The sequence below is a fragment of the Egretta garzetta genome, unplaced genomic scaffold, assembly GCF_000687185.1.
Source record: "Egretta garzetta isolate BGI_Z169 unplaced genomic scaffold, ASM68718v1 scaffold526, whole genome shotgun sequence".
Taxonomy (NCBI): Eukaryota; Metazoa; Chordata; class Aves; order Pelecaniformes; family Ardeidae; genus Egretta; species Egretta garzetta.
The window spans coordinates 950337-975243 of NW_009259967.1; the positions used below are offsets into that span (position 1 = coordinate 950337).

Genomic DNA, 24907 nt, shown 5'->3' on the forward strand with positions numbered 1-24907 from the left:
CTTCCTATCTGGGAGGTGATGATTAACGATGATAAACAGTGACCCTTATGCTGCGAGAACCGTTTGTTCCTGCTTGATTTCAAACCCTTATATGAGTAACTGAAACGCTGCCCAATGCCCAAGGGAGCTGTTTTTACTTTTTCTTTTTTCTTTTTTTTTTTTTTTTTTTTACTTCTTCTCACTGAAGCACTTTCTTTGCCTATATTCAGGCCCTGTACATGGATTTGGAAGAGACCAATGAATAACGCTGGCCAGGGAGTCAGAAGTTGCTTCCTTTGATCTCCACTGTGGGGACAGATTGATGGGGTGTGTTGCGAGTCCCTCCTTGTACCTAATCCTCTTACAGATAGTTCTCCATGCAGGGGGGAGGTGAATTAGTTCCTTTTTCTACTACAAAGAAGGAATTACAAGATACTGCCTATGTGGGAGGGCAGAAGCACCCCCTATGTAAAGTCTGGTATCTGGCCTGCTCTTTCCTTACAAAAAAGTAATCCATGTTTGCAAATTGGAAAAGAACCTGTTCCTTGTGAAGAAATGATCCTGCGCGATTCCAGGTCCTGAGATCTCAAGGAATGGCTTGTTTGAAGCCTGCCCACACAGGATGCATCCCTCTCTTGTGTCCCATAGGGCTTGCCTGCCTGTGGAGCTGATCCGATTGACTCCATGTGCAGATGCTTAGCCTGGAATAAATCAGGATTCACTCTTTTATGTGACAACAAACCTGTACCCTGTTTGATGTCACTTTTTCTTTTTTAAAGTGTACATTCATCACACAATCTTCACAAACTTTGCTGACATCAACAAAAAGAATTCCCCACACCAAAGTCAAAATAGCATCATCACAGCACCGACAAAGGTGGACAATTTACACCTACTCCACCCCTTGTCCCTTCACCACATTTGTGTGTCTGAAGCTGAGATATTCTGAAGGTTTTGTGAAATCTCATAAAAATCTGAGTTGGGGCTGCTTTTACAGTGAGAATGATGGCTGAATGGGAGAAGGAGAAGTTGCTGCTTGCCATGTATTTAGCCAAGGTTGATAAGGTTACATGTGCCTTTCTTCATCCCTGCAATATTTTAGAAGAAACTGGACCTTGGTGTGGGGGTGGGAAAGAGAAAGTTGGGGGATAAGGATGGTGTTAAGTGAAGAAACAGAAGGTAGTTATTTAATGATGGCTAGGTCATGCTGCAGAAGCTGGTAGGAAATTAACCCTCTACGTATCCTCTTTTGCAGGCCACAGGGACGCTTGCAGATGTGTGCTGCTCTCAGTTCTGAGCTCCCTCACTATGGTTCCTGGTAGAGGTGCTTTTAATAGCCTCCCACCCACTTCCCTGGGGGCTATGCAATGATATTTATGGCCTCCCTGGGACTGCCTTAGTCCAGGTGCATGGAGAAGAAGGCAGAGTGCAGATTCAGCACGTAGTCCCTGACAGCTGGGGCTGACGGGACAGGAATGCAGTCCTGACAGCTGGAATCAGACTGAAAGCATGGTGGGGAGGCCGGGGGGGGGAGAACAGGCAAGAGAGATTGTGTGGAGAGATGGACAAACGCACGGACACTGTGTGCAGGCACATGTGGAAAGACAGCCTGCGGGGACCCTGGGTTGCTCACATTCCCTTTTTTCCACTTACATCCCTGTTTGTTCCCTGTTCTCTCAACTGCCTGGATCATTTTTAATAAACGTGTGTGCACACTCCTGCACAACCATTGTAGTGACACCTGGCAGGGCCATTAAGAGTTGGGGCTCAGCATTTCCATTAGACACCCCCTCTCCATTTTATGCGGGTTTATGAATGTAATGTAATGCTTCCCATAACTCAGTGATTCAAAACCTTTGGACAAGTCAGTTTCTACCCTTACCACTCTTGTGCCAAGGCGTGTCAGTCATAATTTGTGTTGTGGGAGATCGTTCACTGATGTTCTTAAAGCGGTTATCTTGAAATCCAATTGCCCAGAATTGGCAACTGCTTGTTGCAGACGATAATGTTCTGGTCAGGTGGTGTTTTTTTGGTTTTGGGGGTTTGTTTTGGTTTTGTTTTTTTGTTTTTTTTTTTTGGTTTTTTTTTTTCTTTATTGATTAAAATGTGAGGACCTCTTCAGTAGTCAGACATAGCTCTGAATCCTTTCACCCCATGAATGCTGCTTCAAATTGAACGTTGGCTGGAAACACCTTGAAATGTTGCAACAAGTCTGTGTGGTGGATTGCATGAAACCAGTTTAATGGTCTTGGAGTGGTTCCTAGAGGGTCAGTTAGGCAATTGGTATGAGTTTGCAATGGTTGCAGTGAGCAAGGCTTGTGAAACTTAACTGCAAGAGACATGGAGACTGCTCTGTCAAGGCAGAGGCATCCTGAATTGTTGTGTGTTGGAGCTCACCTTACTACTGTTGCTTTTGCAGGTGGAATATTTTCAGTCTCCAGGCTTGTCAAGACAGTACTCTGCTTGCACTGGATGCTGAGGGACAGAAGGCTCAGGCTGGAGAGGAAGGAGAAGATAGAATAGCATTGGGGGGTGTGTATGTGGAATTTAAAGTGCATATTCTATGTGCACATACAAAACCAGGGGGAGGCAGTAGGTAGGTGCGGAACAGAAATCAACTGTGAAGCTGGGTGGTTTTGTCATTTGTGTGCTCTTGTAAGTCAAACATCCCTTGCAGTTAATTCCATCCACCTGTCTTCAGCCCTCCCCCTGCCAGACCAACAACAAAAACCCCCAACTCCCAAAAAAACAAACAGGCAGAGGAACCTGGGCCAAAGCCAGACCTTTGCATGTCAAGCCCAAGTGCAAAATTAATATTTCACAGCTGTGCTATAAAGCCCTGAAATGAAGGCTTTGCAGTGGAAATGCTGACAGCCCTTTAAGTAGAATAGTATACTGTAATTAGCGTTCTGTGTTTAATGTGCCACAAGAAGCACAGGAGAGCTAAATGTAAAACTTCAAGCCTTTATGTTTCTGCAGCAGTAACAGGAGATCAGACAGCATGTTCAGATGGTAGATTAGAGCCTACAACGTGTGCGCTGGTCCCTGGAGGTTAAACGTGCTTTTTTGCGGTGGGGCTCAGGGGCGGCAGGAATGATGTACAAATAGGGCCAGCTGTGAGATTTGGCACTCTGTATCAAATTTCACTTATGTAAGAAATAGACAGCTATTTCTTAAATGCTGAGGCTGACAATGTACATCTACAATGCGTTTTCACGTATTGGATGCCAGAATGCATTGATACAACTTTGCTGTGTTGTAGCACGGAAAACACGTTGGAGTGTGTGCAGTGGTGCTGAAAACTCTATGAGCAGAATATATGAGCTCTATGAGCACAGTGCTGTTGTCAAACTTGGGCCTGATTTTGGAGCTCCCTGTGTCAGTGTATTGCCAGGACTGAAGAGTATTGGGGTCTCAAGTTGAGCCCCAAAAGCTTTTTTTTTTTTTTTTTTTTTTTTTTAAGGCAAAAGAACAGATGATTATGTAGCCACTCCTCAGACAAGATGGTAACTGATTACTGGATGTGCTAGGGAAGGCTTTCCAAAAGAACCCTCATAGGTTATGTATCTCTGGGATTTCTGTGTCCACTGCTTTCTCGGGAACGCATACCTTTGCACATACATTATTGATATGCCCACATTCAGGCAGGAGAGGGGTGAGGGCAGGCACATTGTGCAGTGGATGATAGATGGACTCTGATGGATGTTGTCTTTTCATGCTGACTCGATGCTGCTAGTTAATTAAATGGACTCAAACGTTAACTGTGTTATACACAGACCCATGGGAAGGCTTTTAAAATAGCACTTGTCTGCATGCGGACATTTATTAAAGTAGCCATTCTGGAATGGAATGCAATAATTGTGCTGCAAGAACTCCCTCTGAGGATGCTCTTGTTCATGAATAAGTGCTCACAAAAGCATGGAGAGGAAGGGGGAAGTTAAAATCAAACTGTTGATTGAAGAATAGGATTTCCCTTTCCATAGGGGAGCAGAGAGGAGAGAATGGGGGATGAGTTTCCAAGTGCAAAGCAGCAGGAGTTCTTATCCGTCACATTGTTGAGCAGGTTGACCTCTTGGCTGCTGTCTGTAAATGGTCTTGGATGTCAAAAAGGCAGATCAAGTGTAAGGTATTTAGTGGGAAAAAAGAATGGAGAACAAAGCAGAAGACTATATTATTCTGCTCTGTAAACACTTGCTGTGACCACAGAATCACAGAATCGCAAGGGTTGGAAGGGACCTCGGGAGATCATCTAGTCCAACCCCCCTGCTAAAGCAGGCTCTCCTAGAGCATTCTACACAGGACTTCATCCAGGCGGGCTTTGAATATCTCCAAAGAAGGAGACTCCGCAGCCTCCCTGGGCAGCCTGTTCCAGTGCTCCGTCACCCTCAGAGTAAAGAAGTTTTTCCTCATATTCAACTGAAACCTCTTATGTTTCAGTTTGCACCCATTGCCCCTAGTCCTGTCGCTGGACACCACTGCAAACAGACTGCTTCCATCCTCGTGACTTCTGCCCTTAAGATATTTGTATGTGTTGATAAGGTCCCCTCTCAGTCTTCTCTTCTTCAGGCTGAACAAGCCCAACTCTCTCAGCCTTTCCTCGTAGGGGAGGTGCTCCAGTCCCTTTATCATCCTAGTTGCTCTCCTCTGGACTCTTTCTAGGAGTTCCTCATCTTTCTTGAACTGGGGAGCCCAGAACTGGACACAGTACTCCAGGTGGGGTCTCACCAGGGCAGAGTAGAGGGGGACGATAACCTCCCTCGACCTGCTGGCCACACTCCTCTTAATACACCCCAGGATACCATTGGCCTTCTTGGCAACAAGGGCACATTGCTGGCTCATGGTCAGCTTATTGTCCACCAGGACTCCCAGGTCCCTCTCGGCAGAGCTGCTTCCCAGCAGGTCAGCCCCCAGCCTGTACTGGTGCATGGGGTCCGACCGCCCCAGGTGCAGCACTCAACACTTGCCCTTGTTGAACTTCATCAGGTTCCTCTCCGCCCAACTCTCCAGTCTGTCCAGGTCCCACTGAATGGCAGCGCAGCCTTCTGGCATATCAGCCACTCCTCCCAGTTTGGTGTCATCAGTGAACTTGCTGATGGTACACTCCATCCCCTCGTCCAGGTCATTGATGAACAAGTTGAACAAGACTGGGCCGAGTACTGAGCCCTGGGGAACCTTGAAAGCTGTATGTAGTCTTGGCATTTCCTCTTTCATCTCAGAAAGGATATAGTGGACCTGGAAGGTGGCTCACAAAAGAGCATCAGAGTTGATCAAAGATATGAAATGGCTTTCAGGAGAGCCATAAACTGACTAAGTGAAGGATCTTGTACTTGGAACACAGATGACTTAGGGGTGAAAGCATAGCTGCTTAAAAAATCATGAGCCACCTAAAGATGGTAGGTGAGGACTGACTATTCACTCTTTCTTCCCATACAACAACTAAGGCACATCAAATGAAACTAACAGAATTCAGGTTAAAAACAAGCAATGAGATATAGTTCTTGCAACATGTACCAGATTGGTGGAGCTCCTTGCCAAAAGATGATGTGAATGCCAAGCTTTTAAAGACACAGTGGATAAGTTCATGGTAGAGAACTCTACTGAAATAGGTTAAAACCCGAGAATATCTATTTTGAGATGGGGAGATTGACAGGAGGTGAGAAAGAATCAAATTTGCTTTCCCTGCTCTTAAACTTTATCCATACATTTGTTTATGATACTGTTCTTCCTTATTTTTCTCCTTCACTTATGGCTGCAAATCAAAACAGGAACCAGGGCTAGATACTCTCTGATCCAAGATGGCCAGTCTCATGAAGTCTGGAACAGATACATCTGCTTGTTGGACATTGTTTTTCCAGGCTGTAGCCTTCTGCCTAATGCCATAGGTACTGGGACATATGGGCAGTCCTGTACAGTAACACCAGTTTTCTCTCCTCGGTGGTCTTTTTGAGCACTGGAGAGTTGCATGTATCCTCTCAAATGCTTTGCTGCTTTATTTCCATGCTTAAATAAATTGCGTTTATAGAGAATGATGAGGTTCTGGGCCCAGAAGAGAATGTGGATAGTATTAGAAGGCAGGAGGTGAGGTGATAGAGTCAGAAAACTCTGTAATTTCTTGAGCATATGAGTATGGGGAAGAGGGACTGAAATGCTACTAAACTCCTGTGTAGTCTTTTGCTGGCCTGGGAGGGGTGATGGGGTGAGCAGCATCATTCGGCCTACACTTGAAATTCTTTTCAGGGGATGCCTACCTGGGAGGGGTGATGGGGTGAGTAGCAGCATCATTTGGCCTACACTTGAAATTCTTTTCAGGGGATGCCTGGTGTTAAAGATGGCTTTCCCCTGAAATCTTCTTTTCGTTTCTTTCTTTAAGGTGAAGCCAGACTGCAGAAGTCTGCTGGTGGGCAAGCAGGCGTAGACACAGGAGCTCCTAACCAGCAGTGGTGGCTCAGTAGTAAAACTGTGCAGCTGGAGGGAGAGCGCCTGTGAGCTCAGGTCAGGCGGGACTGTCACTGTGACTACGTTGTCCCCTTTGGCACCCATTTTGGTGGAAATTATTTCTGCACTGGGTGTGTTTCCCGAAAAGACAAACAAGGCTGGCCAGGGCTGTTTAGACCAGGCTTTCTGAAGGGATTATCTGCATGTCAGTAGTAAGGCAGAGGTGGCAAGGCTTTGTCGTGCAAGTGTGGGCTTTCCCCTCGTGCTGCATGGGACCGTGCCCGAGGGAAGCAAGGGCCGCTCTCAGATGTGCCCTTTGACTTCCAGGTGGGATTGGGCTGCAGCAAGGCTCCTCTCCCTGGGAAGGCCTGTCTGTCATGTATACCTGTTGGTACCTTGGGTCCTGCAATTTGGGACTCTGCTGGTCTGGTCCTATGAGGTGGGGGAACTATCTGGTGATCTTGGGATCTGACGTGGAAGGAACAGGGTAAGTGATCTGCTTAGGCACTAAAACTTCTTTACGTGTTTGTGCAACTCTAAGCAGCCAAATTTAGATTTAAGCCTGTAAAATGGGTGAATATCAGGTTTTGCAAGACAGGTGTTAGCTGCACAGCTGATTCTGGTTTTGGTGCCTAAGAGTTTGTATTGAGCCTCCAAATTTGAAAACAAGTTGACTTTAAAGGAACGGAGATGGGGTGGTTACAAGTACCATAGTGGCAATGCAAAGTGAGCTGCAGAAGCATGTTGCATGCGGATTGATTCGATAACGTTTGCAAATTGCATGAAGAACCTTGACTGAAAGTGCCAAATTCTATTAATAGAAACCTCAAGATGAAGTAACAAATGTGGATAGCCAGCCTCCTCTCTGTGCCTCTAATTTAGGCACACAAAATGACAGGTTTAATCTTGCAGTTGTTTCCAGGCTTGGATGAGGGTAATGAGGTGGCCCATTGATTGCCTGTGAAGGCCTGAGCAAGCAGTGACATGTCTGATGATGATGGGAAGCAAATTGGGCCAACATTGGAGCTACTGGTAACGAACATGATGTTTCAGATCTGCAGGGGGACTCTCCAGGTCCTGTGTTTAGCTCAGATCAGACTTGGAAAGGTGTGACAGGGAATTTACTTCTGATTGGGATGTGCTGAAGTACCACCTGGGAGACTTGTATGAATGGCAGTGGTTATGGCTGTGTAGAATTGGGAGGCTGCGCTTACCACATGAGGAAGTGGGTTCCTACCTTGTAAGACATAACTTCAGAAGTGTGGTAATGGCAGACCTGTATCGGGAAATTTGCCCTTTGCTGACAAATCTTAATTCCAGATTAGGAAGTTAAAGTGGGTGTACTCCTGACCTATTTAACTATATTAATAATTTCTTTGTTTTAGCTGGCAAGTTGAGCGGAATCCAGTTTATGCTGTATTGTTGCCTATTGTTTTTTCTCTCTGAAATGTTTTTCATTCTTCTGTCAAGTTTTGTGACAAGGGACTGACTATCTCTTGCTCTTATGTCACCTACTTGGGAGGTTGCTCTTGGGGATAGAGCTGTGGTGTATCGTGGGCAGGGTGGTGGGAGTGGAGCTCACAAGTGTTATAAATAAGACCAAATTTTAAATTTGCGTGTACTCCTTTTGCAAGCATGTTGTTTTTCATACTCAAGGATTGTCAGGCAGAGGTGTTGTAAGAGCATCCATTGGATAGACTCATGGGGTTGCCTTTCAGATTCTTTACATTAGGAAGGTTTTGAAGCTAAGACTAGGAGCAAAAGAGGGAGAATCTTTTTTTAGAAAGTTAGTTATGAGCCTCTGGACCCAGGTATCTGTTTCTGTGCCATGAGTTGTATCAATACCAGTGGTATGGCCTTGGTACTTGTCTTTTTCTAATGGAACAAGTGATGTGTTGGGGGCCAGGAGGTGCTTGCTGGCAGTAGAATAATTGGACCCGAAGACTAGAGCTATTCCTTTGGTGTCAAGCTGTGTGCTGACTATAGGAGAAAGGTAGACTTTCTGCCTCCTAGCACTGCCACAGTCTATTGGCAGAGCAGCACGGGGCCTGCACACACCCTATAGTAAGAGAGGAAGGTGGAGCAAGCGTGACATTTTGCTGTTGGTGGGGTGAGAATGCCAAGACGAATCTGTCAGTGCTCTTGTTCAGTTTCTCTCTCTCTTAAAGACTAGGAGGGGGCAGATTTTTCCACACCACCAAGTGCAGGGTGGGTTTTGGAGGTACCGCTGGATCGGTGCAGTTGCCCGTGAAAGGGGATGGTTTTTCTTCTACCTGGCTTTGAGCTTCCTGCAGCTTCCCCAGGCTGGCAAACAGAAAGCAAGAACTACAGCATGGTTTTCTGCTGTTTTGGCAGTTGCCTGCTGGCGTGAGGGAAACCTGTGGGTGGGTGGGTGTCAGTGGAATGAGGGAGGAAGGAATTGTCCCTCCAGAGCAGGCAGCTGTAAGATCAGCTCAGCTGTGGCTTAAGACTGCACAATGAGAGGCTTGATATACGTCCTCACAGAGCTAAAACGTATCTGTTGGTGAAAGCAGGTTGCTGAATTGCTGCTGAATAGCTGCATAGCCAAGGTCAAGTAGTGCCTTGTAGGACAGTTGCAATTACAGCCAGCCTGAGCTAAAGCCTGCACTGAGCAGCATATGCACAGCATTGCTAAATTGATGTTTGCTGACAGCATCAACTAATTGGTGCCTTATCTAGATTGGAGCATTTGAATGGCAAGTCTCTTCCACTTCCTCCTTCGCTGTTATGAATGCGGTTTCTATAGGAATTTAAACCTCTCTTAGTGTGATGGGTTGGAAACCGCTGATACGAGCTGGAATCTCAGCAGTAGAAGCATTGGGTTCTTCTTTCTGTGCATTTGTGAGGCGACTTTGAGACTAAATGTATTTTGAAGTATTATTGTTAACAAGCCTGGAAGAGTAACTATCATCCTAGCCTACCTCACTCCTTTCCCCCCCCAACATTTTTGTTCCAACATTAAGCTGGAACAAAACTATTTCCTTTCTTTACCGGTGGATTTGTAAATGGATTTTTAATTGTATGTTCTTATACTACACAAAAATCCAGTGGAGTTCTGTAGAAGCCATGTTTCCAGAGATACTAATTTTGCAAGGGAAGGGGGCAATTTGGTGTTCTCTCATACTGTCTCAAAGTATCTGTGGTATATTATTACTAAAAGGGAAGAGAAGACCAAGTTGTTCCAGACTGGGATATGAAATCCTCCACTTTCCATGTCACTGGTTTGAAGGCAGGCTGAATTTGAAATAGCAAATGCATGGAAGGCTCTTTTTTTAAGTGGTGGCACCTCAGCCCTGCTTTACCTGTTGAAGCAAGGTAGTTCTCTGTGGGGAGTGGGTTCTGTTGCAGTATCTGGTAACCTGGACTGTGAGCTCAGTGAGACCTCATTTCTTCACCTGACAGCCGAACTCCTCAGGTCTGGTAAGCTGCGTGGTCAGGGTGGCGTGGGGAACCTGCCCTGCCCCTGGTTTTTGTGCACCATCTTGGTATAAATACAAGATACTCGTCTTCAGGGAAGCTATTACAGATAGTAGTAATTATTACAATAGTAACTTCTTATGCTGCGTCCATGCCTTAAGGCCTTAACCAAATATAATTTAGATGATGATAATTAAAAACAGAAGACTGTGACCCAGTCAAATCCATGAGTTTGGCAGGGACAGCAATGCTGAGGAGGAATGTATGCATCAAATATATAATAAATAAAATCAAGCTGTGCAAATGTAAAGGAAAGAGCATAATTTTGTGTCGGCCAAAACAACCCCAGGGCTGAGAACTGGTTTGTGCTCAGAGGTTGAGTCCTTTTCATGCTACAGACCAGATTTTGTGCAGTGTAATCCCACTGCAATCTTTTGCTTTGGGGTAGTTGCTAAATTCTGATGCTTTCTCTGCCAGGGAGTGCTCCCCAAAATACCGTGCTGTGTCCATCTGTCCCCCTCCTTTCCTCTTTTGTTTTTGCTTTTCCCAGCTTCTTGCCACAGAGGTCTGGCTAATGAATCTTTGTATCTTCCATGTACTTCCCAGTTGCATTTCTTTTCTTTTCCTAAAAGTTGTGGAGATCTTTGTGCAGGGGGGAAAGCAAGCATTTTGGATCACTGTCTCTTGCATGGGTCATTGGTATTTGGGCTTGTGAACCCAGTCATATAAGCTGTTCTGTCTCTTGAGATTCCTGGGGAGGGATGCCCTGGTCTACTGGATGTGATTTCTAGTTCAAGCCCTGTGGGAGAAATTGACTATTCAGCTCCTAGGAATATGGGGCAGGGACCAGGCTGAACCCCTACCACTGAATGGAGGAGATAAAGAGAACGGGTCAACCTGGAAACAATTTTTGGGAAAGAGCTCTGGAGAAAGTGGTTTGCTGCTCTTGCTGGGAGGATGGGAATCAGTGGGCAGTGAATGTGCATCCCAGCTTCTCACCAGTACTATCTGCTGCTTGCAGTCCTCTGTCTTTGCAATGCTCTGGCACAGACAAAGTAATCAGATTGAATAAGTCCTTCTCTATACCCCAGCAATATTTTATTGTGCCTATGTTGAAAATTGAGTAGGGTTGCTTCTGTACCTGGGTGCTTGTCAGTGAATTTTTAGGTGCTGTGATTCTTCTCAATGCCAATATGAACCAGACCATCAGCATCTGTGTATGGGTCCATTTGAACTGCACTCATATTTCATAATGCTGTTTTTTTTCTTTTTCGTATGCACTAGGTGACTTTGGAGAAGGTCTTGGGGATAACTGTGTCAGGAGGCAGAGGATTAGCCTGCGACCCCAGAACTGGCCTCGTTGCTTATCCAGCAGGGTGAGTCACTAACCGCATTCTTCAAAACTAAGATAAACCAGGACTGATATATCAACATAAAGATTCAGGGTGTTTCCACTATGGTCTTCTATAGGGAGGCTATTTACCATTCTTTAGTATTTTAACACTGGAGAATATGGAGACTCGTCACTGTTAGTGTAATTGGCAAGGGAGAGGGATTGCATTTTACCTGTCACATTTTAACAAAATCCCTTTAATTGAACCCCTCTCCCTCTTTCTCTGAGTATTAAATTGTGGGCTTTTCAACTGTGCTCGGTAGTGTGGTGAACTTATACATAACTCCATGTGATGCTCAAGCCAGTGAGTACCTAATGGAGCAGGTGATGCTTTCAATGAATTGACAAAAGTCTTCTTGTATATACCCTGCAATTTATGACTTACCGTGTTCCTCATCCAAATGCAGAGAAAGATTTCAGGCTGATGGCCCCTTGCATGTGGGTTCTCTGGAGTGCAACACATCTATCAACTGTGGTCTAAGGCCAAATAGAGATATCCAGAAGGAGGCTTTGGTGGACAGCAAAACAGCTACCTAGAGGGAGATAGCTGAGGTCTGCAGAGGTGGCTTTGTGAGTTGCACACTTAGCAAAATCATAGACATCTGCATCCAGATACTGATCTCACTGAAGGCAGAGCTCACCCAAAGGGCACGTGTCCATGGAGGAGGAGAACATGTCATTGTTGCTGATCTGTGGGATGGGACTTGTCTGAAAGAATGAAGCCCCTGAAGATTTTTAAAGAGGCTGGTAGAGGTCTCATAATAGATGGCAGTTTGAAAAGCTGGGGAGGAAAAACATTTTACCCTGCCAGTAGAAGCACGGCTGTTGAGATGGGGTATATCTATGACTTAGATGAAAAGGTATGATACTGTAGTGGGAATAGATTGGGAATACAGAAGAGTGACTCTTCAGGAAAAGCTTTCACTGCCTAATGTAGCACTATGTGTGGATATCCCAGCTGGCTGTGCTGCAGAAGTCCATATGAGTTTGGCTTTTCCTCCAAGCTAGTTTATTCCGTTTGTCATCAAGCTAAAGGAGAAGAGGAAGGGCAGTATCTCCTGTGTTGCACAGGCATATTCTTAAGACATGAAAGCTGGAATTAGAAGAAAGGAACTTCCACAACAATTATAGATGATGTTTTCAAGTGTACAAGAAACAGGCCAGCACACTTAAGGATTCTGTGTTTGTGGCCAAAATGAGAGATGGGGTCAGTAAAACTGGCTAGAAATTTTTGCCCATCCTGGCCATGTCCTGGTGCGCAGAATCACAGAATTGTTGTGGTTAGGAGGAAGGTTGGGAGGAACCTCTGGAGATCATCTAGATCAACCCCCATGCTCAAGCAGGGTCACCTAGAGCGGGTTGCTCAGGACCACAGCCAGGCAGCTTTTGAGTATCTCCAAAGATGGAGACTCCAATACCTCTCTGGGCAGCATGTTCCAGTGTTTGACTACTCCCACAGTAACAAAAGGAAAAAAAAAGGTGGGGTGTGGTGTGTTTTTTTTTTTTTTTTTTTTTTTTTTCTTTTGCGTTCAAATGGAATTTCATGTGTTTTAATTTCTGCCCATTCCCTCTTCTTCTGTCAGTGGGTAGTCTGTTAAACTGCAGACAATGTGAGATCCACATCTGTGCTTGACAGCATCCTTTATGATTGAACTCTTTGGAGCCAGGCAAATATGTTCCAGCGTGTGTTGCCTCTTCCTCTGCATCTTTTGTGACACTGAATATCTCCATGCTTGAAGAGGACAAGGAGACAAAGAAAACAAGTGCAGTAAACAGATGGTTTGGGCTCTTGCATAGCTAAAGATAGATTAGTTTTGTTAATAGCGGTGTCCTCTGATGAGCTTGTGCGTGCCTAACATCATTGATTTAATCAAGCATGAGGACACCTGGGGATTCTTTTGGGTAATTAACAGGTTATGTGGTTCCTTAAGGCTTTACAGGGGAATTCCTGTTCTTGCTTGTTGGTGGTAGCATCTCATGGCCTGGGCAGGAAAGCTATGGAATATACTAGATGTGTGTTGTAACAGTTTAATGGTTTATACAACTTGCTGCTTTTGTGCCACAGCTGGCCTGTTTTGTGATGCTGTTGTGATTTGCTGCAGTCAAGACAGTCTCTAACAAAACTAGCATTAGTTAATGAGTCAAAACATGAGAGCAGTACTGGTGCATAGCTTACTAAATTGATGCAAGTTCAGTTTGTTGTTGTTGGGTTTTGGGTTTTTCCCCATGTTCTCATTTCCAGTGAGTTTCTCTTGATTTGCAAGAAACCTGGCATTTCTGGTAGATTGGCTTTATTGTGTTTATTTTTGTTTCTATTTGTTTGAATTTACTGGACACTGAAGCTTCTTACATGAAGCTGATGTGGCAGACTGGGTATGGTTCATGCACAGTTGGTTCATGACCTGTCCATGCAACTTGGTCATCTTCAGCTGTGCTCCAGGTACTCCAGTGATTTCCTTAGCCCTCTGCTCATCTACTGAGGTTTTGCAATCCTGACATGCAGATGCTTTGCTCCTCCAGTCTGTCCTACCCCTAAAAGCTGAATTTACATAACAACTCTGTATTTTCCTAAGAACACTTTCAACATACCTAGATTCATTTGGTTGAGATCAAAACAGTTGCCCCAAGCATCCTGACTTCATCCACACCAGGCATACGAATGTGTATGTGAATGAGGACTTGTGCATGAGAAGCTCTGGCGTTCTTTGAGCGGAATCTTTACTCTGGTCTCTGGTTTGCCTAAAGTAATTTTTTTTTTTTTTTAAAAATATGATTCCTTTTCTGGATTTTCTCTTTCCTGGAGTTTCTGAATCTCCTGAGAAGTTTCTGAATCTCCTGAAAGAAGCAGTTCCCAATGCAACCCACGCTAGTTTCAACTCCACAGTGGTGCCAAAAAGCTGAGTGTTACATTATTGCTTTCTTCTCACTGGCTTTTGAACCTTTTATCCTTTCTCTTATTTGACCCTAAGGAGGCTTTCACTCTGGCAGTGTGTGACAGCAGCTTTTGCTGACCCTGGTATTGTCTTGGTGGGAGGGTTTTTCTTCGTATCTACCATAAAGGCTAAAGGCACCAAGTGCTGCAGGTATTGAAGGCCACCACTGTCATATCAGGCTGTTGTGTTGGGAGGTAAGACAACATAGGAGAGAAAACTAATCCTCGCTGAAGGTCTTACAGCTGCTGCCTGCACTTGCCTGTTCTTATGCTGGCAAGTGAAATAAACCCGAAATTGCTAAATTTGATCTCTGTTAGGGTTATGCAGTGAGTAACAAAGTCGATCTTGTGGGGGAGGAGTGAGGGGGACAGAAATACAGAAGTGTACTGAATTTTTTACTTCTTGTGGCAGGACCGATGCTCTGTCTTCCTTTCAGGTTTTTTTTCCTCATTGCTTTTTTCCCCCGCCCTTCCCTCATTTTGGTTTATTATTCTTTTTTTTTTTTTTTTTTTTTTTTTTTTTGTGGCAGCTAGTTGAGGTTCTGTTTCCTAGAAACAAGAAGGGAAACAAAGCTAAGAAAATCCTGAGGATGACTAGCATTAAAAAAAAGGAAAAAAAAAAGGGGGGGGGGGGGGTTATCCGTTTTGGGGTTGTGTTTGCTGTTGTTTTCTAAGCCTTGTAGGTTGGTGTGACTGACTGATTTATTTTGCTTCTCTTTATTCTTCTTTCCTTGGTTCTCAGTTGGTCATAATAGCTGGTTGGGAACCTTGTCTTCATGTGAGGAGGCACTTGCCTGCTTGAGGGAGCAGCCTGTGCTTTTTCTTCTGTAGGAGCTGGAAGGTAGTGCTTCGTCCTGTTCAGTGTGCAATGTCTTTTAAACACTGTTCTGTTATGTTCTGGCAAGTTTAAGCCTCTTTAGCTCTGCTTGTCAATTCCCAGCCACTCTGATGGGAGTCAGGGATTTTTGACATTAGTGTTCCTTGCTGGGGAAATTGGTATTGATACATATATGTATGTATCAATGTAATGAGTTGATCGGTCTCAGCTTGCATACTCTTCCCTCCCCTTCAGCTCTCTAGTGTAGCTCTTTACATACAGCAGCTCCTGCTAAAGGTAGACGTGGGTTTAATATGCGAATCTTGTTGAGATGTAGTGAAATGAGTTTCTTCGGGTTTCTTTCAGAAATTACTGTAGCCAGTACAGACGCAGCCCCCTGGCTAGCTCTGTGTGTGCACGGTACATTTGATGAACAAATGATTTGGATGCCCCAATATTCTGTACTTTTTCAGAATGAATCGGCCTTGTTTGTATACAGAAAGGGAGGGACAATAAAAGAAGGAGCTATATGATCAAAGTTAAGATGAAGATATTAAGTCTTTTCTCCTGCTGCTCTTTGCCATAATATCTTGTTGAAGAGCAAGACTTCTCCTTGCTTCAGCTTTATCACCTTGAGTTTTTTTTCTGAGATAGGACAACTAATACTCAGAAGTGAATAGTGGTGTGATTGTGTTCAAAATCAGAAAACTGCATAGCTGTCTGGGTCAAATTTTATTTTACTGCTACTGTGCTGTGCATGTTGGATGTCAGTACAGCAGTCTCTTGTGTGCCAGCCTGCGCTGCAGCAGAATCAAGCCAGAGTCTCCTCTTCTTGTTTCACTGTGTCTCCCCCTGTTCCATGCCTTGTCCTTGGCTGGTTTGCTGTACTGAGTGGAATCCTCTTAACTCTGTCAGCCCTTCTGAGTCATACCCCTCCTGGCTCCCTGTCCACAGATCCAGGGAAGTGAGTGTCAGGTCCTGCATAGGCAGGGCAGTGACCAAGGTCTGTGTCACAACGAAGGGAGGAAGGGGAGGAGCGCAGTGGGAAGTGACTGAATTGGTTTTAATCCAGCCAGTAGTCTGCTCAGCATATGTGTAGCTGTTTCACATAATTGAGTGGCAAAACCCACTGGAAGCTGAAAGAGTGAGGATTTTTCTTTTCCAGAAGTGGTTGTTGGTTTGCTCCCAAACACCTCTTTCCAGTTCTGGTAGATAGGCTATAAAGCTAAGTGGTTTCCAGCCCATTCACATGTGGAGTCTCTTGGAAAGTTTTAATTGTCATTTCCCATCATTATATAGATAGATTACTACACAACATAATAAATTATCAGCTTCGAACAATTTCCCTTTATATATACCCACAATAACGTTTAGGATAAACATTGTGTAACTTTATCAGGCATGATGTCGCCTTGCTCCTTCTTTCCTTGTTAACAGGGGAAGGTTTTGGTCAGTGGGGTACAGGAATGAATTGTGAGAGGTAGATCTAGTAGATGACAGCAGGTGAGCGAGGCAAAGTGCTGTTCTGAACTGGGATCTTTTCAAGACTTGTGACTGTTCTGGCCAGATTAGAATTGGTGGCTACATGGACAATGAAATCCTAATGGACAATGAAATCCTAATTTGTAAGATGGCAAGTGTTCCTGCCTTATTTCAGAGCATATTTTTCTTAACTAATTGATCGCTTGACTTGGACACCACAATGGCAGTTGCCTTTAGAAAGCTGTAGGTACACAGAAGGAATCCACTTCTTTATAGACCCAATGTACCTTTTGTTACATGTGCAGTTTGTGCAAAGCTCTACTGCTCTGTGCAGGTACAGTTCTTCAGTAATTTTTCCCTAGCATAAATGCTAATGCTATTCGGCTGTATCCCAAATGCAGCTTGAATGGGTACAGGGACATTGAAATACTTGAACTGCTGGGTTGCCAGTAGATAAATCCAGTTCTGCTGGTGTTTGCTCCTTCAATTTTACTTTACCCAAACCTCTGAAGACAATTTCTGGTCCTTCTTTGTCCATCCTTTTCTAAAGGAGAACCCTGCGGTGTTTTAAAGACTGTAGAAACCTACCCTAAAATTAAGAGTTCTCATCTATGGTTCAAAGGAAATTTCAGCATCTTTGGCCACACCAGAGGCAGTTTGCTTTGTCCTCTTTAAAATGGGACAGTTGCCTTTCAGGAGGTAGACCTCTTTCCACTCCCTGTCTCCCAGGAATCTGGACTGTTGTTAATGCATTTCTTCTGTGAAGCTACTGTGCTTGTACGTGCCATCTGGGGAGAGACTCCAGCTGGCACAATTGTGGTGGTGGACCCAGAGAGGAAGATAAGAAAACCCCCTTTACTGAGATTGCTAAACACAATTTAATTGAAGAGCTGTGACTACAGCTGGGTTTGAGTTGGGCCATTACAACCAAACCAATCAAATATTTCTATGCTGAGGGAATAATACCAGGTTTTAGTGTCCTGAAAGTGTCCAAAAAGATGATGAAAAGTAGCCAGACCCTTGCCTCCTTTTCTTCCCCAGCAATAGCAGATCTCTCAGAAAGAAGCAGGGGTACTTTGTTCAACTCTTAAATCTCCCTGTCTTAAATACCCACTGGAGGGAAGGGAGCATATCTGCACTGTGGCGTGAAGACCTGAAGTGTAAAATACTTCCTGTCACTCCTTGCTTTTGTTAATGTAGATTAGACCAGGAGGGTGGGCTGAGGAAGGCTAATGCAGTCTTAGTTTCTGTCAAGTGAGCAAACTCTTTGCACTTGGGACAAGAGAATGGAGATCCCCTTTGCGACAGTGCTTTATTCTCAGGCCAAAGAATCATAACTTTGATATTTTCATTTGCAGAGGTGGATTTAAGGGGGGCTGTTGTGGTTTAACCCCGCCTGGCAATTAAGCACCACGCAGCCACTCGCTCACTCCCCCCACAATGGGATGGGGGAGAGACTTAGAAGAGTAAAAGTGAGAAAACTCGTGCGTTGAGATAAAGACAGTTTAACAGGGAAAGCAAAAGCCGTGCACGCAAGCAAAGCAAAACAAGGAATTCATTCACCACTTCCCATGGGCAGGCAGGTGCTCAGCCATCCCCAGGAAAGCAGGGCTCCATCACACATAACAGTGACTTGGGAAGACAAACGCCATGACTCTGAATGTCTGCCCCTTCCTTCTTCTTCCCCCAGTTTCTATACTGAGCATGATGTCACATGGTCTGGAATCGCCCTTTGGTCAGTTGGGGTCAGCTGTCCTGGCTGTGCCCCCTCTCAGCTTCTTGTCCACCTGGCAGAGCTGAGAGCTGAGAAGCCCTTGACTAGACTAAGCACTACCCAGCAACAACTAATACATCAGTATATTATCAACATTCTTCTAGTACTAAATCTAAAACACAGCACTATACCAGCTACTAGGAAGAAAATTAACTGTCCCAGCCGAAACCAGGACAGGGGCTATGGCCTCTCCCTTGCTCTCTTGCTGTTGGCCTGTGAGATTCACAGGTAACAATCATGCAGTCCTGGACCAGTTGCCCTCTTCCCATCTAGGTAGCAGCTGGGTCCAGTCCTGAGTCCCCATCGTTGCACATCAGACGGAAAAGACCCTGCCTAATGGAGTAGGCACATTCTTACTTGTCTGAGCTATTCCCACATGCCTGTACAGCTAGGCAAGAATTTCTACATTGGTTTTTGCTTGGTTTCCCTTTCTGTGAGTGCTGGAGACTCCTCTACATTGAATCCATGTAATAAAACTGCACCTAAAAAGTAGAGTTGTTTGCTGAACAGTTGTGTATTGATCCAGTTCAGCTGTAATCTCACTTGGTTTGGCAGGAGAGGAGATGATGAAGCAAATGAAGCAATACTAGCGATCACCTAGAGCTGCGGGCAAACTTCTCCGTAGCAGAATGGAGTCAAGCCTGTCAAATTGACTTCCAGGCAGTTTCCATCAGCCAGCCCCCAGGCATGTGTGTGTGGGGGCTTTTGATATCGTGTCTAATTAATTGAAAATCTTTACCTACGACAAACAACTGAGGACATAACATTTGGTAGAATCTTAAATAATTAGATAGCTGCGAAGCTCCAGACCTGCAGCAAACCTGCTGCCCAGCAGAAAAGGGAGAAAAATAGGACAGAACCTCAAAATAGCTGGGCAGAAAAGCTTCTGACTAAACCAGAGGGAGATTGTGTCAAGCCTCTGCCAAAAATGCTGCTGTCTGTGCACTGCAGACTGCAGCATCAGGGTGCCATCAGGCTGCTGGAGGGAAGGTGCAGGAGCGTGAGCCCTTAACTCTGACTGCTCAGCTGCCAGCTGGGGAGGTGGCTAATGCAGTCTTTGTCAGGATCGGAGTAGGTTGAAGCTCTTGTGGTGGATAGTGGGAATCTTGTGGGATGCTTGGCTTCAGACCCCGTGTGATGTTGTACCTTGTGTCGCTCTTGGTATTGAAAAACTAGTCAGGGCAGTACTGGTGTTTGGTGTTGGCAGCTCCCTTTGAGGCAAGCTGCCATTCTGTTGTATGTAGAGCCACTGTTTTGCTGTACATAGAGCTTCTGGTTACTTCTCCAGAGTGCTGTATGCTAATCCAGCCTTCAGGTTACAAGGGGGTGATAGCTGTTCTGTAGCCGGCTGCTACAGCCTCGGGAGAAATAGAGATGAAATGGGATGCTTTGTCCCACAGTTACTATTTGAGGATCTGGCAGCAGCAGTAGGTCTGATATGGCATCCTTCCTCAAGCTGCCAGGTACCAACATGCCTGTTTATCCCCTGTCTTTCCACAGAAGCCATGTGATATGAACCCTTTCTCCCAAAGTGCTTCCTTTGTACACACCATCCTATCTGGGGTGAGCTGGTGCTCGTGCATGCTTCTGTGCTTCCTCCTTTCTGTCAGGCACCAGGAAAGGGCTGGACTCTGCAGCTGGGATCAGTGTAGGAGCGTGCTGCTGCACCTCAGTTTTGCTACAATCTTGCAGCCCTTCCAGTGGGAGGACCCACCCTGTCAACAGGCAATACCTGCTCTCTAGGCTCAGGGATGAATCAAAGCTGAAGTCTGGTGACCTTTGTTTTGGTAGCGAGTTTGCTCCTTTTTAAAAACAAAAACTAAACCAAAAAAACCCAAACAACCCCAAACAAACCCCTGAAAGCCACAAAAGGAAGCCTTGAGCAGTTTAGATTGCCAGATGGTTTTTGGCATTTAGATTGAATTGAGAATTTTTGAAGGGAACGGTCCAGTTGCAATGAAACATTTTGGAAAATGTTTCACAAATTTCACCAGGAATTCTGTAGAGAGAGGGAGTGCATGAGCGGGATCAGGTGCCTTTCTCCAGAACAAATTGCCTGAGAACATCTCCTTGGGATGTGGGCAACCCTGCTCTGAGTTGAGCAGAAAACTGTTCAGTTCATAGATGAGCTGGTAACTCTATTCCACCTTCCCCTCCGCACCTTCAGGGTTGGGGGTATCATAGAATGGTTTGGGTTGGAAGGGACCTTTAAAGGTCATCTAGTCCAGCCACCTTGCAATGAACAGGGACATCTTCAACTCAAGTCAGGTTGCTCAGAGCCCCATCCAACCTGACCTTGGATGTTTCTAGGGATGGGGCAGTGTTTCACCATCCTCATTGTAAAAAATTTCTTCCTTGTATCTAGTCTGAATCTACCCTCTTCTAGTTTAAAACCATTACCCCTCGTCCTGTCACAACAGGCCTTGCTAAAAAGTTTGTCCCCATCTTTCTTATAAGCCCCTTTTAAGTACTGAAAGGCCACTATCAGGTCTCCCCGCAGCCTTCTCTCCTCTGGGCTGAACAACCCCAGCTCTCTCAGCCTGTCCTCATAAGAGGCGCTCCAGCCCTTGGATCATTTTTGCAGCCCTCCCCTGGATCCGCTCCAACAGGTCCATGTCTTTCCTGTGCTGAGGGCTCCAGAGCTGGACACAGTACTCCAGGTGGAGTCTTGCCAGAAGTATGTTGTTCTGTATTTGAGTTGATAGGGAGAGTTTGTCTGAAGGACAGGAAGACTTTTCTGAAAAAAGCCAGCAATGGGGAAGAAGCAATGTGTTGTAGGGCATGGAGAACTGGGACTTTCCTCTATTTTTTGGTCTGCCATGGGACTGGATGGTAGAGAAAATCACTTTGCTTCTCCCAGCTTGCACCTGTTTCTAAAAATAAAAGTAACAGTGTTCTATTTTCTTCCTTATGGAGCTGTAGATAATAAGAGCTGGGTATTAAACAGATTACTTTAAAAAAAAAAAAAAAAAAAGCAAGACAAAAAGTGCTGTCTTGTACAGCAATCTTTACCCTTGCTAGTTTGTATGCTCTTCTCCCAACATGACACACTTATCAGTCCTCAGGGCAGTAGAGTCCACAAAAACATGTGCTGCTTCTGAAGAGCCTCTGCAGTGTGCTGCTCCTGCTGAACATCCCACAGCTGGTTCTACGCATGGGACATGAGCTCAGGTGACACTGGTAGGTATATAAGGATGTCATTAAGGCAAAGAACACCAGATGCTCCCTACTCCGCTGCCTCTGTGTCCTCCTTTGTACCTGTTCCCAGTGCTGAGCAAGCCTGGTTCTTGACAGAGAGAGGAGAGCAGAATGGGGCAGTGGTGGAAAGAAATGCTCTCAGAATGGTTTTGTGGAAGGAGACTGGGTGGAGGTTGCATAGGCACCTCTTCAGTGGTGCATTTTGCTTTTTTTTTTGAACATCAGAGCATTTTTACATGCTATTTCTTTGATTACTTCAAAGAAATAAGCAAAAGCTTTTCTTGTTCCACCCTTCTCCTCTTCCATACCATACACCTTTGAACTCTGACCCTTCAGTACCACAGCATGGCACACAATTGTGTTAACTATAAGCAACTTTTGTACTTAACTGACAATGAAGTTGGGGGTGGTTTTTAGTGTAAGAATGACTTGCAGGACCCTTACTCTGGGCCAAGGAAGGCTCCTTGCCTGCAGTGTGCATGCCGGCAGCGTGAATGTGCTCTCACCTCCGGTGACAAAAATCCTGGAGAGGGGGTTTCTTTCTATGTGCGATGCTGTGGTGCTGTGAGTGAGCCCTAAATAGTTTGGTAGTGTGGGTAGGGCAAGTCTAGTTAGGTGGCTTCAGTCCCGCACTGCCTCACGCGAGTGGTGCGGCAGGTCCAGGCACTGCTCGTGCAGTGTGTGTTGGGGGGCCAGAAGTATTAGCTGAGCTCTCAAGAAAGTTTATGTTAGAGTGTGGATTCTTGCTGTTGCCAAAAATGTTAGTGACGAAGAAAGTGAGAGCAGGGAAATGGGAATGCTTTTATATTTGCAAGGCTGCAATGAAAATTCTTGTGACAAAGAAAAAGCACTTAACTGCCCTTGAAGCTTCCCTGTGCTGGATTCCTGAGGCTGCAAACAGGGAAAGGTAGGGCTGCTTGGAGGAGTCCTGCAAGTTTGCTGCTGTTTGGGTTGCCTGGCAAACCATATTAAGGAGAACTATATAGGACATGCTTTGTACTGCTTCCATCCTAGTTCCAGGGCAAGTGTTCGAGTTCCCTCAATGGGAAAGTGTTACCGTGCCTGTCAGAATAGCTACAACAGTTGCTGTTTTAATGATTCTGTTGGTCATATCTGACTTTAACCTGCCTTATTAAGAGAAATACTGACTGTCCTCTATCTTTCACTGTGCCAGTTGTACCAATTTGATTTTAAACTGGGAGGCGAGCTAGAAATAATCCCATGTAGACGGTTAGTTGTGCTTTGATCTCGTTAACCAGCATGTGAACTAAAGGGAAGACAGCATTTAAAAAAAAAAAAAAAAAAAAAGCAGTCCCGTGGTGAGGGTTATTTGCAGTTTATGCACAAAGAAATTGAAGTGAGGGAACAAGCATGTATGTTATTTAATAACAGCTAAACACTCAGAGCTCTGCAAGTGGGAAGCTTTGACAGGTCTGGAAAGCTGCTGCATGCTAGTGGAATAGGGAAGAGGAGTGGCTGCAAAGCTGGTGCTGCCTTGGCTATTTTGGAACATGTAGGCCTTTTCTCAGCTTGAAGCTCTGCAACCCCCTGGGGTTTGCCCATTGCCTGAGAAAGGAGGGGGAATGGCATAGAGCAGGAGTGCCCGAAAGCCTGTGTACCTGCAGGTAGTGACCTGCTCTCTCCTCTACCTGCTCTGCATCTCTCCAGCAGTTGTACCTCCTAGCAACCAGCACCTTGGTGCGGCAACATGACTTGCTTCTGAGCCAAGTCCTGAGCTTGCATAAGAGCGGGGGGGTGGTGGGAATGGGGACTGAATAGCAAAGTCTGGGATGAAAATGAGATACCAGCCGCCTCAGCTGAGCTCCACCCTTTCTAAGAATCTCAAAACAGGCATTGTGTCTCATGGCAACCTTGACACAAATCATAGAGTTTAACTTAAAAGGAGTACATACAGTTCAAAGGACATATCCCATCACCAGGTGTGAACAACAGGGATTCGGTCCTTTTCCTCTTCCTGGAAAATCTGGCACTGTAGATGGTCTCAGATTTCAGTCAGTGTCAGAAAGGCAACAAGTCAAAGGTGAAAGAGCACTGTGTTAGGATAGCTAAGAAGTGCCAAGAAGCAGTGTATTTTGCTTATTGTAAGCATGCCCAGAAGTACCCCGACTATTGCTTGGGAACCAGATGAAGGACTTGGCCCTCCCTGCCTGGCTTGCGCTGGAAGCCATGCCCTGCAACACGCGCACACGAGCACTGGCCTGTTGTGCACCTGAACCTGATTCTGCTGGCTGGGGGGGGGGGGGGGGGGGGGGGGGGATCCCAGCCATTCCTTGCCTGCGGTGTCAGTTGCTATGCTTTTGCAACGTTGAGCTAATGCTTCTTAGTCTTGGACACTAATCTGGTCGTGTTTCTCTGTGACAAGAGATGTAGATATATGGGAAAGCAAAACTGGGTTTTATCATGATTGCTTCTCCTTCCAGCAAAGCTATCTCTTCAGATCTCCTGTTAACCGCTGGACGCCAGCCATTCCTTGCCTGCGGTGTCAGTTGCTATGCTTTTGCAACGTTGAGCTAATGCTTCTTAGTCTTGGACACTAATCTGGTCGTGTTTCTCTGTGACAAGAGATGTAGATATATGGGAAAGCAAAACTGGGTTTTATCATGATTGCTTCTCCTTCCAGCAAAGCTATCTCTTCAGATCTCCTGTTAACCGCTGGACGTTAAGCTTCGCTGAAGAAAAATTTTAGTGCAGTTAAAATGCTCTATATTATGCTGGGATACAGGAAAAGCAAAGGTAAATGCTTGTTTTCCATTACAGCCAGAGCTGTCACAAGGCTCCTAAAAAGAAAAAAAGAAAACATACATAGAATTGAATTTTGCCAATCTGGCAATGGCTGAGCTGTTCCTGTTCTGAGAAGGAGCGAGGCCAGGAGCTGTTGAGAGCTCTGGTTGTTTGGGCCCAGGAGCCGTGGCCGACTTCCTGTGGGTTGTGGCACTGACAGCAGCTGGGGGGAGAAGCAAGCTCTCCCCTGCCCCTTTTTTCACCATCTGCCAGCCTGACCTCGTAGGGCTCCGAATAGGCAGGGCTGGCAAGAGGCTTCATTGCCTTTCTGCTGCCTGAGGCAGCTGAGAGCTTTGCCATGGCTAGGGGAGCTGGAAACAACTGACCGTTTGGAGCGGGTGATGCTTTAACTCCATGCTTTCAAAGAAGCAGGTTTGTTGGTTTGGGTTTTTTTTTTTTTGTCTCTGACACTCTTACAGAGATACTGCAGGGATTACGCTTACTGAAGCATTCAAGAGGAAAAGCTGCTCCAGTTTTCCTGCTGCAGTGGGGGCTTTTGCCATCTGCTCTGGAACGCAGGAGAGATCAACGCCGGGTGGATGGGCACCGGAGGGGCCTGCCCAGCGCCTTACCCTCTGTGTGGCCATCCTCCCCAGGGAGATGGTGGTGGGGAGGGGGCTGGGGGACAGACCTGCCTCAATTTGCTTCTGTCTGAAG

The 24907-nt window shown here is 45.5% G+C and overlaps 1 protein-coding gene across 1 annotated transcript in view; it reads left to right on the forward strand.

Moving 5' to 3' along the window:
- MAPKBP1 (mitogen-activated protein kinase binding protein 1) overlaps positions 1 to 24907 on the forward strand; it is a 102290-nt gene that overhangs the window by 18504 nt on the left and 58879 nt on the right. The window contains exon 2 of the mRNA XM_035895756.1: positions 11137 to 11228. Coding sequence (XP_035751649.1) covers positions 11137 to 11228 — 92 coding nt within the window. The remainder of the gene's footprint in view (positions 1 to 11136; positions 11229 to 24907) is intronic.